This window comes from Mytilus californianus, unplaced genomic scaffold, assembly GCF_021869535.1.
Source record: "Mytilus californianus isolate M0D057914Y unplaced genomic scaffold, xbMytCali1.0.p SCAF_2, whole genome shotgun sequence".
In the NCBI taxonomy this organism is placed as follows: domain Eukaryota; kingdom Metazoa; phylum Mollusca; class Bivalvia; order Mytilida; family Mytilidae; genus Mytilus; species Mytilus californianus.
Genome location: NW_026262668.1, coordinates 8587131 through 8607319, shown reverse-complemented (window position 1 = coordinate 8607319; position 20189 = coordinate 8587131). Strand labels below are relative to the sequence as shown.

The 20189-nt window shown below is 33.3% G+C and overlaps 1 protein-coding gene across 1 annotated transcript in view; it reads right to left on the bottom strand.

The window, feature by feature from the left end:
* LOC127727848 (nuclear GTPase SLIP-GC-like) overlaps nucleotides 1-20189 on the bottom strand; it is a 199256-nt gene that overhangs the window by 49802 nt on the left and 129265 nt on the right. The window contains exons 10-12 of the mRNA XM_052234963.1: nucleotides 8796-8954; nucleotides 7259-7447; nucleotides 1711-1859 (exon numbers count right to left, since the gene is read on the bottom strand). Coding sequence (XP_052090923.1) covers nucleotides 1711-1859; nucleotides 7259-7447; nucleotides 8796-8954 — 497 coding nt within the window. The remainder of the gene's footprint in view (nucleotides 1-1710; nucleotides 1860-7258; nucleotides 7448-8795; nucleotides 8955-20189) is intronic.

Here is a 20189-nt window from a genome sequence, read left to right as displayed (position 1 = left end):
AGTTGTGATAGATGTAGATCGGAATGAGTGATTAGTGTATACTTTTGATAATCCCGCACAATTAGAGATTTTCACCATTAATGCACCGAAAGTATTTTTTCCAAGTGGTTTGTTCTCAAACCATGTCTCATCTTTTGTATGGTAATTAGGTCGCGGACGCTGAAATAGTACATCACAGTTAGGGTTCAATTTCCCTAAATAAAAAGTATAAGATGCAACTGGACACAAGTCGCTATCCTCTTCTTCATAAATGATCCCACCGGATGAATTCTCTACATCAGTGTGATGATTTTTTGTCAATACTGATCCATTTTATTTTTTTCTATGAATTTCTGACCCGATCTGTCACAATCAACAACATATGAAGTTTTCGAAAGTTCTCTCAGTCCTTCCCTTCCTCTACGGCAGCAAAAAAGCATGAGATCAAACCAAACCTTTCGGATTAGGACTACTGGATCTGTTTTCCAAGTTTTAAAATAGTCACAGATCTTTGCCATATCTTCATCGTTTATCACAGGTTTGTGGGTTACATCACCAAGACCACTTTTTTTCAAGTCTACACAAACAGCCTTAAACATGGCCTTACTACGGGTAAAATTTTCGCCGCTGATAATGTTGATCTCCCGTCTACGTGGCAGTTCAGTGTAGTACCTGAAAAATTAATGGCACATATAAATACATATTCAACCTACTATGTTTTGTACATATATCATGTTCATAATATATGTAAAATGTTCATGAATTAAAGCTAGTTATTCAAATTGAGCTGCAGTGTACTCCCACCAACAAAAACAGGCCTACCCAGAAAATCAAATGGAACGTGCCTTAGGAACATGTAAACAAATTGATTCTGGTTCAAAATGCATTGATATTCAAAATTATAAACATACATATAATCCTTAATACACATTTTACACTTGCACAAATAAAGTTCCAGAAATATCAATCCCCATTATTATTTTGGCAAACTGTAAACATTCACAGACGATGGAAGAATATGCAACTCGAGTGTACCTACCTTTGAATGCCGGCCCGTATTGACCTCAAGCTTTGAAGAGCATATTTTTCTCCATTCTTGTTCCTCAGTGATGGATAAAATTTTTCAAGCAGTTGATCAAGAGCCATGTCGGGTAGCAGGTCAATGGCCACTGTCGTCTGGTAGCTCGCCACTGTCATGCAATAATCATGAAAAGTCTAGACTGCAAATTTGGTGGCTGCTTTGGTGCTTTCAGCATTCTTGTTGCTGAGTAGTATATCTCTGTCAGCTTTCGAAAGTACAGCAAAATGGTCATTAGAGTTGTCTGTACTAGCAGACGTGTCTTCCAATTCAGCCATGTTCCTAACTGTAAACTGTAAACTGTAAACACGTCTGAATCGCGATTGCGTTTTATGACGGGACATCACTCAAACAGAGAAACCACGCCCCACCGGTCATTAACATGTAAAGTCTGTTAACGACCGGTTTTCCGGTCCGTTTTTTCTGTTAAAGACCATTAGAAAATATTACTGAAGAATAAAGAATGTCATGTGGCCCCTTATTATCCAATACGAGAAGCTAATTCTCAACCGATATGAAATAAAACATATTATTTGGCCAATGTCCAATGACCAAGGTGTAACTAGAATTTTGAGTGAATGTATCAAAACATGTTTTGTAGGAATGATGAGTACAACTTAAATTACTTTAAAGAAGAGAATCATTATACTTACCTAAACAAATCTGTCCACCTTATTAGGATGCCACTGATCAAAGGAGAGACTAAGTCATCGTTAAAATTGATTTCTCCAACAGATCTTGATTTATAAACACCATTTCTGTTTACTGCAGCCTTGTATGTCGGCCAAAAGTACAATTTCCCCTGAAATATAAAGAAAAGATAACATACTATAATATCTGAAATTGTCTTTTTAGTACTAACATTAATTTTATTTAAAATAAATTAAAACATTACTCAATATATCTTGCTATACAATTATGGACACTTATGTTCCTACATCCAGTCGATTCTTATATTTTGGCATAATGCGCAAGGTCATGTTTTTCTCAGACTGTTTATGATGTCTTTATTTCCAATATGTTGGATGTGTACTGATTGATATTTAAGTTTGGTAAAAGATGATTTATTTATTTGTTTGTTTTAAGTAATCATTTGAATGGCTTGGAACTAGCTTTCAGTTACTGGGAGTATTCTTAGATCATACCTTTTGTCTTTTTTGTTGTTGTTTTTTTGTGTTTCGTGTTGATCTGATGAGTCAAACCCTCTCCAACTGATATTTACAGTTCATTCTTATGTGGTTTTGTTACAGCACTGTCTCTGGTTAGGGGTTGGGTTGAGTGCTCACAAACATGGATCCACCCTACATTCATTATATGCCTGTTACAAGTAGATGTAATTCAGTGGATGTAGTTGGTTGCTGTCTGCCATATTTGATTTTTTCTTTTATCTTTTAAGCAAACATAAGGTTGTTGGTTTTCTTGTTTGAATTGTTTCACATTTTGCTATGCTGGGGACTTTTATAGCTTACATACTCAATTTTGTTTATGGGTTTTGCTCATTTTTGAAAGTGACCTATAGTTGTTTACATCCATAATACTTTGGTCTCCTAAGTTGTATCATTGGCAAATATACCACATCTCCTTATTTTTTATGAACATTTAATTGTTCTACAGGTAAACTTTAACACTCTACAATCAACATATTTATATGTCTTACTTGCGGACAGCAATGTCTAAATACCAATACAACAACAAAGATTTGCACAGGATGTCTGGTGTCATATTGAAAATTGAACCTGGGGTAAATTTTCCATAAGATATTGAACCCAAGGTCAAAACCCCATATGGAAAATTGAACCTGGGGTCAATTTTCCAAAGCAGGGATTCCTTTAAATAAATGTCCAATGTTCATTAGGTTAAGCATTATAACTATATAAAGTAGTTTGAATAGCTATGACAATTTGAAAATCTGAAGTCTATAGAGGAGGGTTTCAGTTTTCCATGGTATGGGGTTCAATTTTCTATGGCTGAGTAAAAAGTACTTATTAAGGCATTATAACTATACAATTTGAAAATCTGAGGACTATAGGGGGATTCAGTTTTCCTTTGTTGGGGTTCAATTTTCCATGGTTGAGTCAAATGTTTAAAAATATTTTCTAACATGTTTTATTCCTACCAAGTACTTATCAATGCATTATAACTATATAACATAGCTGGAATAGCTATGACAATTTGAAAATCTGTACATGGTTGGAATAAAAGAGAGGCGAAAGATGCCAGAGGGATATTCAAACTCATAAGTCGAAAAAAAAAAAATGACAACGCCATGGCTAAAAAAGAAAAAGACCAACAGACAAACAGACAAACAATAGTACACAGGTTAGAAAATATTTTGAAACATTTTTACTCAATCATAGAAAATTGAACCCCCCTATATACCCTCCGATTTTCAATTGTCATAGCTATTCACTTACTTCATTTAGTAATAATGCTTGAATAAGTATTTGTTAGAAAATATTTCTTAAACATTTTTACTCCCTCTATAGACCTCATATTTTTAAATTGTCATACCTATTCACTTACTTCATACAGTAATAATGCTTGAATATTTTAAAGTACTTGATAGGAATAAAAGTTAAAACATGTAAGAAAACATTTTTCTCAGCCATGGAAAATTGAACCTCCTCTAAAGGTTGCACTTTGTAAATACAGCTGTTTCACAAACCATGCCTCTTTTGGGGAGAAATTTAATATGCATAGATAATTTGTTTTGTTTACCTACTGGTTCCTAGATATGATCTCTATGCTTCATAACATAAGAGACACAACTTGGGAATGTTACCAGTATAAATACACATTGATAGCGGCGAAATTGAATTCTGAGGAAGACCCAAAGTGAGGGGAGGGGTAGTACAGAATTTTAGTATAAGTTTAAACTCTTGGAAGTTCAAAACATAAATGTTGAAAATATGCTGCACAGCTCTATGTTTTGACCTTTGAAAAAAATAGTAGTAAATGTACATATAAAATTTCCATTCTAGATATAATTTTTTACGAAACTTCATTGTAAAAGTGGCGTAGTTTGAGCTGTAAAAGGAGTTCCTATAGGAAGTTGCATTGTCTATATTTACAGAAGTGCAACCTATATTGGGTGAAAAAAGAGAACATGTAGAATTTCATCAAATATGGTTTATCTTCAGAGATTTTAATGAAATTAACTCAAATATAAAATTTAATAAATATTTCATGAAGATTGAGAAAATCCTGGGCCTTAAATATGATGACTCCCCATAAATTCACAGTTAACAGTATGCATAGAATCCATAATATATATGTAATTAATATTGCTAAGAAGTGCTTATATTTATTCTTCGCAGTCATTGAAACTCATAGATCCTTGATGAACATTGTTTTTCGGGTGTTTTTGTCTTGTAGAAAACCAATAAGTAAGCTGTAACACCTGATTGTGACCGCGGCATAAAAAAATACAAGCTACAGATACAAAAATACCTCTTTAAAACTACCAATAGTGTGTTCTATCCTAAAAATATACTAAATATTTCATATTCACAGAAACAGCAGAATTATTTAGCAAATTTGAGGCCCCAGTGACAAAAAACTGAGAAAAATCCCTAACCCCTGGGTCATAAAACAGATAATTTAACCTGTAAAGGCTATGATTTTATTATCATGAAGGCCTTTAGTATAGAAAACAACAACCTTGCTTGGAAGTTATGCAAAAAACAGATTTTAGCAGTCAGTTCTATAAAACTTTTAATGAATTTATATATCAAACTGGTAACTTCATACATATAATTTTTGCAAATATGGCTTTGTTTAAACACTTCTAGTTCATAAATTAGCCAAATTATGTTAGATACATGGTTAGAGATGATATTTTTGTGACATGATTTCTGAACTGACCATTAGAGGCAGAAATTGTAAAATTTTATAGATAAATGGGCATACAGTAAGATGTGGACTGGAAACAGCGGCAGGATTGGATATTTTATATTATCTTGAATGTTGGAATGATTAACTATTACAGTTTACATTTATAGTATTCTGAAATGCTTTCAATTTGTTATCAAAGTAGTTTCATACAGGTTCTAAGCATTTCATGTCAGAAAACATACACATAAGGTAAGCTGACAATAATTAGTCTTCTTTTCAAATTCTTTAAAAATTGAAACAGGGGTGGGGGGCATTAAATTTATCTGTGGAAAATTAATTCAAACAAGTGAAACTGTGAGCATACCCCTGCCCAAATACTTGACAGTAAACAGGAAGTTGTTGAGTGATGAATCTGAAAACGCATCACACGGTATAGCTGACTTATATAAACCCTGAAACCAAATTTCAGAAATCCTTGTAATGTAGTTCCTGAGAAAGATGCGACGAAAAATATTCATGGGACGGACGGACGGATGGATGGATGGACGTACGGACAGACAGATGTAAAACAGTATACCCCCACTTTTTGAAAGCGGGGGTATAATAAATATCTTAAACTCATTTTCTTAAAAGTAGCAATACTCATTTCTGCAGTGAATCAAAAGTGGATTTTAAACAATTTTAGTTGACTATATTTGAAGCCTCTTCATACTGAAGTTGGCCAAAAAAAAATCAGTTTTTTATTGTGTTTTTTACAAGGATATTATAATTTATTGGGCAGGTCTGTCAGGACTACCATTTTAAAGAACAGTACTGTATTGGTTATTTTTATCAATATAAAAGAACAAAGTTCAAATATCCCCTGTGTTGCACATATTTTATCTGCTCAAAAGCAACAACTAAGCAAAAAAAAAAATCTTTTTAAAGTTTTTAATAAATATCTTACAAGAAATATAGCCAAAAGATTGCTAACAAAGTTATGTTCCATATATTTCCATTTCCATGGGGCATATATAACTCCTCTAAAAATAGTTTGTTGAAAATCTTCAAAGACCTTGCTGATATCAGCAGTTGATAATAAACGTCATAAAAATTCAACAAGAAATAAAAAACTGGAAAGAATTATACACTTGAGAGCCCTTACAATGCAATGTTATATAGAATTTACATTGACATGACTCCTGTAAAAATAATTAATCAGCACTGCTTTTCAATCTAGTCTTGAGATATTGAGGTAAGGGTTTTTATGAATATCACAAAATACTATCCTTAGATGCTGCAGCACATATGCAATCTAACAACATAGCAGTACATTGGTCAATTAGAAACAATGCTCTCTTTTGTAACCTCTTTGCAAATACCCACCCACTCACGTCTGCAACCTGTCTGATAGCATTTTTCCCACTTCTGTTTTTTGTTACCAAAACAGTAAAAGAAGTACAAGAATGAGGAATGACGAATCTGTTGACACTTGTAAACCGAAGATAGAATGTTTCATTTAGGTTGAGAGATTTGTAACAATTTCAATGGTCTAAAAGGATGTGCAACTATAATCTGTCACAATAGTTATGTTTGTTTGATTTGTAAAGGAGAACATCCCTAATCTATGGTTTACAAGCAATAAACGAGAATAATGGGCCTCAGAGTACTAGAGCCCATAGACCACAAGATATTTTAGATCCCCCTACCAATTATAAATACACGATTTAGAAAAAATTAGCTTGGATCAAACCCATCATGTGTATCTGAATTATTACATACTAAGGTTTCTAAAACCTACTTGCTGAATCTTCTGTGAGGGTTCTACCACAGGTTTAAATAATTTTTACCTGTCTGAGTTCTATTACAGGTTCTAATAAAAGAAGAATGTGTCTGAGGACACGATTGCCCCCGCTCAACCTTTGCAATTTTAAAAAATTAAAAAGGGGCATACCTCTAGAACGATAAGTGACTCACTGCCCAAATTTGAACTCTGTCTGCTAGTTTTGGTTCTTCGCATTATGTATGAGTTTCATTAAATTTGGATGAGGAAAACTTAAGTTAGAGTGCAGAAACGAAAATTGGACAGACGAATATACAGACAGACAGACGGAAGGACAGTCAAGGGTAACACTTAATGCCCCGTTGTCTACAGCTGGGGCATAATAAAAAAAAATTCACCTGTCTGGGTTCTCCCTCAGGTTAAAAGAATTCCCACTTGCATATAAAGTTAAAAAGGGACATAACTAGAGAACTGTAAAAGTGTTTTTTTCTAGCAGTTTTATTTGCAATTTTAATGCTTGACTCATTGGAATATAGCTTTTTGAACTGACATGACATTAATCAATCATCAATCTATCAGTCAATGCTTGAGAGTAAATATCTTACCCATTCTTTACACACTGAAATAGCTTCATCCTCAGCACTTTTAACACCTTTTTCTAGATTATACTCAGTCTTTGATATCTCTTTTGTTAAGTCATATAGGAGTTTCACAGAGGTGTTCTGTAGTTCCTGATGTAATTCGTCACATAATATTTCCACTGCTACCTTCACAATCTCAGAGTAACTTTTGAACTGAAAAAGAAACTGAAACAAATTAAAAGCAAGAACAAATGTTTAGAAGAATTCAAAATTTTACATTCACCAAAACATCCCAAAGTACTTGGAAGCCCCAATAAAAGTTCAATTTAAAAACTGAAATAAGAGGTACACAATGGCTTTAATTGATGAATATTCTGTAAAAGGGTCAATACATTGTATAGTGAGTTTTACATGAGAAATTGCAGATAAAAGATGCATATCCCATACTGTAGTAACTGTTGATTCATTTACATTCATAGTCAATTAGTTACCAGTTTTCGTGGATGGAGAGAACATAGTTCTGTTTTGACTAATTCTACCAGCCAATAGGAAATTTGTACTACATTGAGCACTAAAAGGAGTAGCCCTGGTAAGACCCCTTTTTGGCCCCAAAATATAGCATTTTTACAATTTGTTTAAAATATAAACTTTTAGCTATTTATTGGAAAGTAGAATACGTTAGTTTCACAAATATGGGCTGTTTTGACAATACAATGCACATTCATCAAGTACTAGCATCAGTAACTCATGTTAAATTACTGAAATCTTCACAATTTTAGCATTTGTGCTAATTTTTAGACGTTTTTTGTCTAAAATGGAAGTGGCATAACTTGTGTTTAGTCTTAATATTTAAATACATGTTGTATTTGATGATTATACATAACATTTATAAAGGTTGAAACTGAACACAAATGCGGCCACTTACATTTTAGACAAAAACCATCTGAAAAGTAACCTTTTATGGCATACTTGATAGATTTTTCATATTGAAGCTTGAATTTGAACGTCTTTAATGACCAAATCAGATCAAATCTTGTACATAAACTAATTGAATCGAATGAAGTAGACACTTTAGTGTTTGAAAAATGTCAAAAATCTTTCATCAGATGTACTTCAAATTTTAGGCCAAAATTAGCCCTTACCGGACCTTCTCCTTTATGGTTCATCTGATACCCATGAAATCTACAAAAATAGTACCTGACAAATATTAATGACTCAACAATATGACAAAGGGCATGTTTTACTTTTTGTAAATAACAAATCATTTTGAAATGTACAATTATTCAAGGAGCGACACCACATGTGATTCATGTTTAAACAGGAAGATGTTTAGATTTGTGTGTGGGTCACAGTTGTTTTACATGCTTAAGGTAAGTTTCTGATTTCCTGTAGCTATATTGACCAGAAAATAGTTTTGTTGCATGGGTGCAATGCCGAAATATAAATAGAAATCAGAAACAAATGTGAATGCTTTGCACAGGAATATAACTTCTTATTCTAGCAATGAAATGTCATTTTTATTCTTCATATCTAAAGTCTAATCAACACTAAAGCATTTTACCTCAAGTTCATTTTCTGTCAGGTAATTTTTTATATCATTTAAAAAAGAGGTTAAGTAACGCATCAAGTGTTCAGTAGCAGCCTGTTTCTTTCGCTCTACAATTTCCTTTATCCATAGCCTTATCTTTGGTATTTCTGTGTCTTCTTCATTGTCAAATACCTGAAAACAAAATTTCTTACCATTCAGACAAAACATTCTTATTTCTTTGTCTACAATTCATTGTTATCTTGCATAAAAATAAACACATGTAAGGCACCTCTGTTTGATGCCAGTAGATGTTAACTGTCCACCAAAATATATTTCAATTTTAAACAATTCTGACGAATTATTTTACCTTAATATGATTTGCAAATGGTATTAGAAATAAATTCATACATGTCATTACCATGATTATGATAAAAGAAATGGTAAGTGTGTAGGATTTTTCAATAGACTGCAATAGTTGGAGTGACACATTAACAGTAAAGTCACCACTGTCTGAACAAAGTGAACAGTTATCCTAATACATAGATACAATAATGTACATGTAGATCTGAAGTTATTTGACTTAGATTTAGCGTAATCTAGCTGCTATATCTATAGTTGCTTGTAAAAACACATTACCCAATAACAGAGAAAGACATAATCAAGTGTAAATTAGTAGCTAGGATTAGTGCTATTTAATCAATCTTTTGATTTTAATGATATATGTAGCAGATACAATGTGGTGATCATTTTAAAATTAATTGACAGGTGTCATTTACCTAATTGTCACAAGTGTTATTTATATAACAGGCTAGTTTGAGATGTCTTCATTTCAATTAGACTGTCATGAGTTAAAGTTTTCCTTTAAAACATTGCCTTTAATTTTGAAATAGAGTTTTAAAATTTGTTGTTTATATATCGTCTGTAAAACCGTTGTTATAAATTGGTCCTCTTCATATACTAACGTTATCGTTATATGTTCATATATGGTCTTCATCTTCAAATCGGTTCTTGATATAGTTTTATTTTTGTGTTTCAAATCCTACCGCAAAAAATGCAAAAATAAAATTGCTGCTGTTAATCTAAACAGTAGTAAAAAATCTAAGTACTAATGTGAGCACTGAAGGGTAAAGATTGCATTTATTTTGCCGTGAGAACTAACAATTAAACATTGATTATATTTAGCAACGAAAGGTCATGCTATGAATTGGAGATATCTTCTTTTGTCAGTAATTGTACTTGGTTCAACTACATTTATTGCAAAGGAAGATAACTCCTATTCTAAATATCACTTTAACAACGACATCATTGATATTTTTAGAACAAATAGATACTGATTCATACACCATGCACAATGTATGTAATTTTGTTTACACATTCTCATCATTTGTAACTTAATTGAATATCTGAGTTTTATTTCATCGATAAATTTCTTTGAGCTCTCGACAAAAGTTTTTTGGGGGTAATTCTGGTATTTTTAAGTAAAAAATTTAAACATTGTGAAACAGCTTTTATGTATGTTTTGTTAATGCTGTTTTGATATATTGTGCTTTTAGATATTTATATTGTTTATGCTACTCTTGTTTAACCACTTTATTATATTATCAGTGGTGGATCCAGAGGGGGGCGTAGAGGGCGTACGCCCCCCCTTTGCTTGCACTTTTTTTCTTTTTTTTTTTTGTAAAATGATTAATCAGACTAGACTTCGCGAACTTTGCCATTTCTCGTGTATTTAATTTTTATGCGACAATTCTTTACTTATAAAGATATTTTTCGCTCGTATTTACTGTAATATATTATTGATTATGCCAAAGTCATGTGATTCTCTACGGTGGAGTTGACCAGTACATCGAAAAAAACGTCACTCAGTCATTTTGAAATTCAAATTACAGTAACACATTGCTTAGGCTGAGGATGACAAGCATGACGCCTTCAAAGCGACAAAGTATTGAGCAAGAACGTATTGACTTCTATTTCACAATTCCACCCAACAGAAAGTAATACTCTATTACACTCTCATGAAAAAAAAAGTTCCACAGCAATATTATTTACCTACGAAAACATGTTTAACCCCACACGCCCCAGCCCATTAATAACATTGCTGAATAGTGATCCCCAGTCAGTAAGCTCTAGATATAGATTTAAAGTCTAAGGTACGGACCATTTGATTTGAGGGGGCAGTCTGAGATATTTTAGAGAAAAAATTCTGACCCTGATTTTTGTCTTAAACTGGCCGTATCTGGATTGAAAACAATAATCTTTTTTGCTATTAGAAAAAAATATTTTCAACAAAAGTATTTAGCATTAAATGAACATGATGAATAAAAAACGGGCGTAATTTTTTTTTTGGGGGGTTGCATGTGAATCCCATATCTGACCGGAATGTCTGTTTCGCCGAACTAATATACTGAATACTTTTTTCAAGGCCCGACTGCAACCTGCCTGCTGGGTGTGGCCTATATGTCTCCATGTGTCGACCGTCATTCACAACTTCATTGTCATTTCCGACTCATTCGTAGCCTTTGGTTGATTTGGAACCCCTCACTTCCTTTGTTGGTTGAAACATTTCAACCAAACATTTGGATAAAAATTGCTTGTTTGTCTTTCTTCGTGTCGGTCGTATTGTAAATTTCATTGAATAGCCGTATATCTTGTTTACAACAAGAAATCTGTGAGGTTATGCTAACTAACCATACAACAATGAGAATTTTCCATGTCCATTTTTTACTGACAAATCCCACATCAAATATATTAATTAGTACATAGCTTTGGATCCATCCAATCATTTTATAATAGACAATTAATGGAGAGAATACGGCACCAAAAATGTCCAACCCTTACACTTTAACTATAAAATGCATTTTACTCTTATTTTATGTTTTTTACCCCAAAAAAGGTCAAAAAAAATTTCAATCTTTAATACTACGCCCCCCCTTTCCAAAATCCTGGATCTGCCCCTGATTATGTTGACTATAACTATTGGTAGTGTTAACTGCAGGGGTTTATCAGAAACAGTTAAAAGAATTGATATATTTACAAAATATAAGGACTTATATATGATATAACTATATTTAGTAGACATTCAAAGCACATCTGAAAAGAAAAACAATGGCTTCATGAATGGGGATATATGGGGAAATTTAGTTCTTGTTCTAGTAAAAGAAGAGGGGTAGCTATTTTTGCTCTTGAATTTAATCTCCATGAGGAAACTATAGACTTGTTTGGTAATTTTATTATATTAGATATCTGACCATTCAGGACTACCGTATAACTTTGGAAGCAATATATATATAGACCCAATAATGATGTACCAGTCTTATTAAACAAAATATCCCCTAACCTGAGACAGTTGTGCAACAGCACAACATAAGAACAACTATAACAAGAGTGCACACACTAAAATGTCTCGCCTGCTCTACTGACCATTGATTTTATGTTGATAGTCCTAAATATAAAGCTTTACTACAACTATCACATAAACTTAACATGATCCAAGAAAATGAGGTCAAGGTCAGATAAACCAAACCTGAAATACATGTACAACTTACAATCATTCCATACACCAAATATAGTTGACCTATTCTTATAATTTCTAAGAAACAAACTTAACCAGTGAAAATGAGGTTACAGTAAAATAAAACCTGCCAGACTGACATGTACATCGTAAAATATTTCCATACACCCAATATCGTTGACCTATTGCGTAAAGTATTAGGAAATAAATGGAGAATGTGTCCCCATGGACACAGATGATGCCCCCGCTTGCATACAACATTATAAAGGGACATAACTCAAGAACGATAAAAGTGACACTACCAAAATTAGTACTTGATCTGAGTTTTGTGGTAATAAGTATTATGTATAGGTTTCATAATGTTTGGTTGGGGCAAACTTAAGTTGCAGAACGGAAACTAAATTATTTGCAATTTTTTTATTTAAAAAGGGGCATAACTCGATGATGGTTAAAGTGACACCACCAAAATTCAACTTGATCAGTGTTTTGTGGTTGAGGCAACTTAAGTTAGAGAGCGGAATTTAAAAATTTTGCATTTTTTTTTCCATTTATAAAGGGGCACAACTCCAGAATGGTTAAAGTGACGCCACCAAAATTCAAACTTGATCTGTATTTTGTGGTAATAAGCATTGTGTATAAGTTTCATAACATTTGGTTGAGGCAAACTTAAGTTAGAGAACGGAAACTAAAAATTTTGCAATTTTTCCATTTATAAAGGGGCATTACTCTAGAACGGTTTGAGAGACGCCACCAAAATTCAAAATTGATCTGTATTTAGTGGTAATAAGCATTGTGTATAAGTTTCATTACATTTGGTTAAGGCAAACTTCAGTAAGAGAACGGAAACTAAAAATTTTGCAATTTTTCCATTTATAAAGGGGCATAACTCTAGAACGGTTAAAGTGAAGCCACCAAAATTCAATCTTGATCTGTATTTAGTGGTAATAAGCATTGTGTATAAGTTTCATAACATTTGGTTGAGGCAAACTCAAGTTAGAGAACGGAAATCAATTTTGGGACGTACGGACGTACGTACATACATACGGACAAGGGTAAAACTTAATGCCCCCTCTGCTACGCAGGGGGCATAAAAAAGACCAAGACATGAAAACTATACTTTAACCACTGAACCATGAAAATGAGGTCAAGGTCAGATGACACCTGCCAATTGGTCATGTACACCTAACAATCATTCCATACACCAAATATAGTAGACCTATTGCTTATACTAGTATCTGAGATATGGACTTGACCATGAAAACTTAACCTTGTTCACTGATCTATGAAATGAAGTCGAGGTCAGATGAAAACTGTCTGAAAGGCATGAGGACCTTGCAAGGTATGCACATACTAAATTTAGTTATCCTATTACTCACAATAAGAGAGAAATTAAGATTAAAAAAAACTTTTTTCAAGTAGTCACTGAACCATGAAAACGAGGTCAAGGACAATGGACATATGACAGACTAAAACTTCATGACATAAGGCATCTATATACAAAGTATGAAGCATCCAGGTCTCCACCTTCTGAAATATAAAGCTTTTAAGTAGTTAGTTAACGCCGCTGCTGTATCACTTTCCCTATGTTGAGCTTTCGGTGACAGAAGTAGCAGGCTTGACAAAAATTAGTTGAAAAAAACTTAACTCATCAGATTGATACAAAGCACAAAAACATCAAACAAAAACACAGACCAGACGTGGCAGGCTATATATACATCCCTCATCCCTAACAACAAAAAAGACACTAAGTACAGATCTGAGAGTACTCGCAGTTACTGACAACTAGTTCAAAGCCAATTACAACTAATAATCAAAGAGCATGATTGCTCTGAGGTATACGATCGCAATTGTTTCCATTGATATTAGTATTATTTCTCAAAAATAATTAGACGTTAAGCAGCCATCCATCATCATCATCATCAAAAATAATTCAATGGGACACAGATGATGCCCCCGCTTGCATATAAAATTAGAAAGGGACATAAACTCAAGAACTGTAAAAGTGACGCTACCCAAATTTGTACTTGATCTGAGTTTTGTGGTAATAAGCATTGTTTATAAGTTTTATAACATTTAGTTGGGGCAAACTTAAGTTAGAGAACTGAAACGAAAAATTCAGCAATTTTTCCATTTGTAAATGGGCATTACTCTAGAACTGTAAAAGTGACGCCACCAAAATTTGATCTTGATCTGTGTTTTGTGGTAAATAGCATTGTTTCATAACATTTGGTTGAGGCAAACTAAAGTTAGAGAACGGAAACCAATTTTGGGATGTACAGACATACAGACGGACAAGGGTAAAACTTAATGCCCCCTCCGCTACGGCGGGGGCATAAAAATAGCCAATCTCTGATACAAGTGTATTTGTAAATACATGAACATTGTATTGTGTTTTAATTTTTGCTCTACATTTGCTTCAATCTTGGAAATTCAAACCCACTCATCATGCTCATTTTAAAAATTTTCCTTCTGAATGTTATCAATCCCACATACTCAGTGTCAAAAATATACATTTGTACTAGCATAAAATAAATTGCTTCGCCAAGCGCAGCTGGATACGACCACAGAGGTCCAACCCTGAACCGTTGGGGCAAAAATGGAAACAATATTCACGCTTGATACAGGTTTGAATTTGGATTGTAATTAAATATTTGACACATAATAGGTTTCTGACACAGAATAACTGTAGCAAAAGAACTTAGAATTGGTTATATGATTTGAATTTATACTCAATTTTTTGCTTTTGTGATATAAATAATATAATATATTAATATATGAATAAATTTTCTTTTTAATTTCTGAAATCTGAAATGAGAAAAAATTGCCCCCCCCCCCCCCCCCAAATTTCTTTTTTACACCCCCCATTCAAAGTTTTTTTCACCTCCCCCACCCCTTTTCCAAAAATAAATTCTTTCCCTCAAGATATGGTCATAATTTCAATTCAAATTTCCATTGGAGATGCAACCATAATTAACCATTCAAATACATCATAAAAGTCTTATAATAGAAAATTGATATTCCTTAATCAGCATAAATTTAATAGTAACTTCTTAAAGTAAATTGACAGCTAATCACCTCAAGAAATATACAATTTTTTTTTATACATAATTTTGAAGCAGTGTAAGGGAGGTAATCCAACATGTTATGTTTGGATTACATTTGGATTACCTCCCTTACACTGCTTTAAAATTGTCTTAATTGTCCATTAACCAAGAAACCCTTTAGGGTTCACAAGGCCATAAGTGTTAAAAGTCCTAGACGTCTTCCAAAACTGCAAAAATTTAAATGACGTTCGTGGTCAAGATTATACATTCTACCAGGTATGAAATATTATGGGAAAATGGTATTTCGAGTTACAATTTTTTTACCTGTCATGCTTGTTTGGGAAAGACAGAAAGACCATCTTTTCACCTGGATTGTGATTTGAAAGACATTTTAAAAGGAGTGTGATTTATTGCAGCATTTTTGCATGTATAATTTCTTTTAGAATTTGTGTCATAATTTGTACATCTTTTTTTTTTCTGTTGGTATATACTGCTCATGAACATTGATGAGCCTTTCTTTTGTATAATTTTTTTTCCTTTTTCAAGCTATTGAGTTTTTAAAAAAACTAAGAGATAACCTGCAAAGATACTGACCGCTGACATATGTTGATGCATTTAAACACATATATCTGGTACTTCAAAAAAATTTTAAGACAAGTTTGGCACATTTCAATCTAACTAAAAATTCTAAAGGGTTGAACTAAACCCTGTTTTTTTTGCTCTTCAATTTCATATTTGATTTGGCTTTCTTACTGTTTTGATTCATGCGCCACTGAAGAGTCTTATGTAGTCAAACACGGGTCTAGCTTACCAAGTTATAAGTGCCGTAGATGAGTTTGTTCTATTTTTGCGTTTGCTACTGTTAGTATGAAACAATCAATCTTTTTCTTCAGATGCAATTCTTGATCATGTCCAACGTTCATTACATTCAATTAAAGTTTGATGAAGAAATTAATACTTACAATTTATTGACGTCTAAATAACTTTAACCTTACACTGCAAACAAACAACTGAGTACATTTATCAATAAAATACCCGGTACTAAAAAAATTAACATGAAGAAAATAATTTCAAATTTAGCTTTGGATACTGTCGTTTGATCATGAAGAACAGATGCAATTTTTCTTAATCCAGGTAGTTTTCCCAAATTCCTTGAAATTTGGAAAGGTCATATTGATATTTGAAAAACTTTTAATTTTAGACTAAAATTTAACTGCAAAAAAACCCAACCAGGTCCAACTAGATATCATTGAGATGGGAGCCATCTCTGTGGGCCCCGCTGTGAATAATGTGTGGTAAAAAATTTGAAACCAAAGTTTTTGACCTTGACCTTTGACCTAGGAAGTTGTACATAAATTATGACACACCCTCTGGTGTTGGTTTATATACATGTCAAGTATAAACTTTGAAATCATAACGGTTCTCAAGATATAGAGCGGACACGATCTTTACCATAGGACATGGGGTTGTCAACTAAAACCAAAGTTTTTGACCTTGACCTTTGACCTAGGAAGTTGTACATACATTATGACACACCCTCTGGTGTTGGTTAATATACATGTCAAGTATAAACTTTGTAATCATAACGGTTCTCTAGATATAGAGCGGACACAATTTGTTACGGAGGGACAGACCGACTGATCACTATAGGGCGTCCGTCATTCAGCGGGGCCCTAATTACTAGTTATACACAGACAAATGCATTTTTTTTCCTATAAATTTTGCTTTGGACACTGTCTATTGCTTATTACAAGTCTTCTATTCCATGAAGTTTTAACAGATTTTAACCCTGACTTGAATGGAAAAGTCTATCCACAAGTATAACCCTGACTTGAATGGAAAAGTCTATCCACAAGTATATAAACCCTGACTTGAATGGAATAGTCTATCCACAAGTATACCCCCGACTTGAATGGAATAGTCTATCCATATGGTAATCTATTAATGGCTGAGTTCATTATTGATCTACTCTACTTTATAGCCAGTCAAGGTTGTTAAAAACCCCAATAAGTAAGATCTACTCAGATTTTTAACAAAACAGGAATAAAAGCAGATGATTACTTACATATCAAAACATGTTAAATGAATTTGACTTTTTTTAAAAACATTTGATCAACAGTGAGCAAAAAGTGTAATAGCTTTGATAATATGGAAGGCTCCATTTGGGCTGAGTGGGTGTTTTACTTCTACGTCTACCATTACCTGTTAACTACATTTTTCGAGTTAAATGTTGTACACAGTGGCAGATCCAGAAATTTTCATAAGGGGGTCCCCACTGACTGCCTAAGCCCAGTCATGCTTCAGTGATTCCCTAAATAATCAACCAAATTTTTTCCAAAAAAAGGGGGGGGCCGGGCCCCCCTGGAAAACCCTCTAAATCTGCCACTGGAACATGATTTAGAATAATGCAACAACAATAACCCGAAATGGCAGATAAAACACAGAAAGGATCTCTTGAGTTGTAAATCAATGGAGTGGAGAATACGGAGCAACCATTTAGTCTGATGCCCATCAAGGTCAAGAAAACTATGTATGTGCTTAATTACATAAACAAACTGTTAGAATTATGTTTTGATTGAGAACAACATGTCAATTGTGGTTCTCCATTTCTTTATGGATGTTTAATATCAAAGTTTTATAAAGGTAACATAATAGGAATAACACCACTTCAGTACTTGTCTGAAGGAAATAGTTTTATTTCGGAACCACTCTAGCAATTTAACAAAATAGTGGAATTCCTACTGTGACATGCATATTTATTTTGTAAAAACATTTCCTTTCTCCATTTGAACTGTACACGTTTACCTAACAACAAAATTATTTTCATTTACCTGTGTTTAAAGTAATTGCAAATGGCTGATATTTTTGTTCAAGCATATTGTTTTTCTTAAATTGTTTAACATTTCACAGCGGTATAACATGTTACTTTAATTATTCTTCCCTTAGTTTATTTATTTTGTATTTACATTGTATCATAGATCAAATTTATTTGTTCAGTGTATGTTCACTGGTGTTAATATGTCTTTTGATTGAGTTAAGCCATTTCAACTGATATTTTATAGTGTGTCTTTCTATGTTGTGATGTTACACTATTGTTTCAGATAAGGGTGAAGGTTTGGTACCATTAAAACGTTTAAACCTGCTGCAATTGTTTGCACCTGTCCTAAGTCAGGAATCTGATGTTCAGTAGTTGTCGTCTGTTGATGTGGTTTATAAGTGTTTCTCGTTTTTTATATAGATTAGACCGTTGGTTTTCCCGTTTGAATGGTTTTACACTAGTAATTTTTGGGGCCCTTTATAGCTTGCTGTTCGGTGTGAGCCAAGGCTCCGTGTTGAAGACCGTACTTTGACCTATAATGGTTTACTTTTATAAATTTTGACTTGGATGGAGAGTTGTCTCATTGGCACTCATACCACATCTTCTTATATCTATATATGGTCCTAAATATATAAAACCCTACATATAGATACTGCTTAATACTGATTTTCCGTATTGTTAAATAAGCACAAATAAAAAAGGGAGATATCAAAACATGAGGATTATGAGAAGAAAATTGAACGGAAAGTTGGTTGAATTCAATCTGTTTGTTTGTTTTACTCTTTAAAACAGAACAATCTTAAGAATCTGAGTTGTACCTTAATATAAAGCACAAAATAGTTGACGTCAGAGTCTTGGAGGGAGTCACTGGAAAAATCTACAGATTGCTTGACAGCAATCATATCCCAAAAATAGATCAGAAGTGGCAATTGTTAGAAGCAGCTTTTAATTAACTAAATCAATTGTAATATATATATCTTATTATATCATTATGACTCGTTCTAACTTACAAGTGTTACTTAATTTTTATAATTTGTGTCTAATATTGTAGAATGTAATTTCACATGTTTCATCAGAGCCTGTGTCGCTCACCTAGGTCTATGAGCATTTTCAACAATGGACTCTCTCCAGCACTGTGGACTAGAATAGAACACATGACAAAAATCTTTATTTTTTTGTTGATCTTGTATTGCTGATAATTTTTCTGTTTACACTTTCTCTCTATTTTCTTTAGTTTTTGCCCAAAACACAAAAAACAGGTGGGGTCATCGGACACATTTTTCAAATTAAAGAACCTTTGTGAGCACACTCACATACTTCACGCCCCCACATTGTCACTGGACAAACAAAATCTAACCAGATTCCTAAGTTCAAAGACTCATAACTCTACAAAAGTCAACTGATAAAAATTTTCTTGTGGATATGCACATTAACATATTATGTCCTCATTAAACTACAAAGTTACATGAAATTCTGTTGTGTGGTTTCAGAGGAGTTGCGCTTACAAACTGTTGCAGTAGTATATTTAGGCCAAAATTCTAAGTTCAAAGGGGCATAACTCCTAGAAAAAAAAATTCAATAGTAATTTCCTGTAGATATGCACTTCTACATAGTATGTCCTTATTATATACAAAGTTTCATGAAATTCTGCTGTGTGGCGATGACAAACTGTTGCAGTAGTATATTTTGGCCAAAATTCTGAGTTAAAGGGGCATAATTTCTAGAAGAAAAAAAATTGAATCAAAATTTCCTGTTGATATGCACATCTACATAGTATGTCCTTATTATCTACAAAGTTTCATGAAATTCTGTTGTGTGGTTTCAGAGGAGTTGCAATGACAAGAACAGGACTGACGGACTGATGGACGGACGGGTCAAAAACATTATACCCTCCGCAACTTTGTTGCTTGGGGTATAACTAGATACCCGAATGATGATTGCGGTCAAGTTTGGTTAAATTGGGCCCAGTAGTTTCAGAGGAGAAATTTTTTGTAAAAGTTATCGACAGACGACGGATGCCAAGTGATGAGATAAACCTTTTAGGCCAGGTGAGC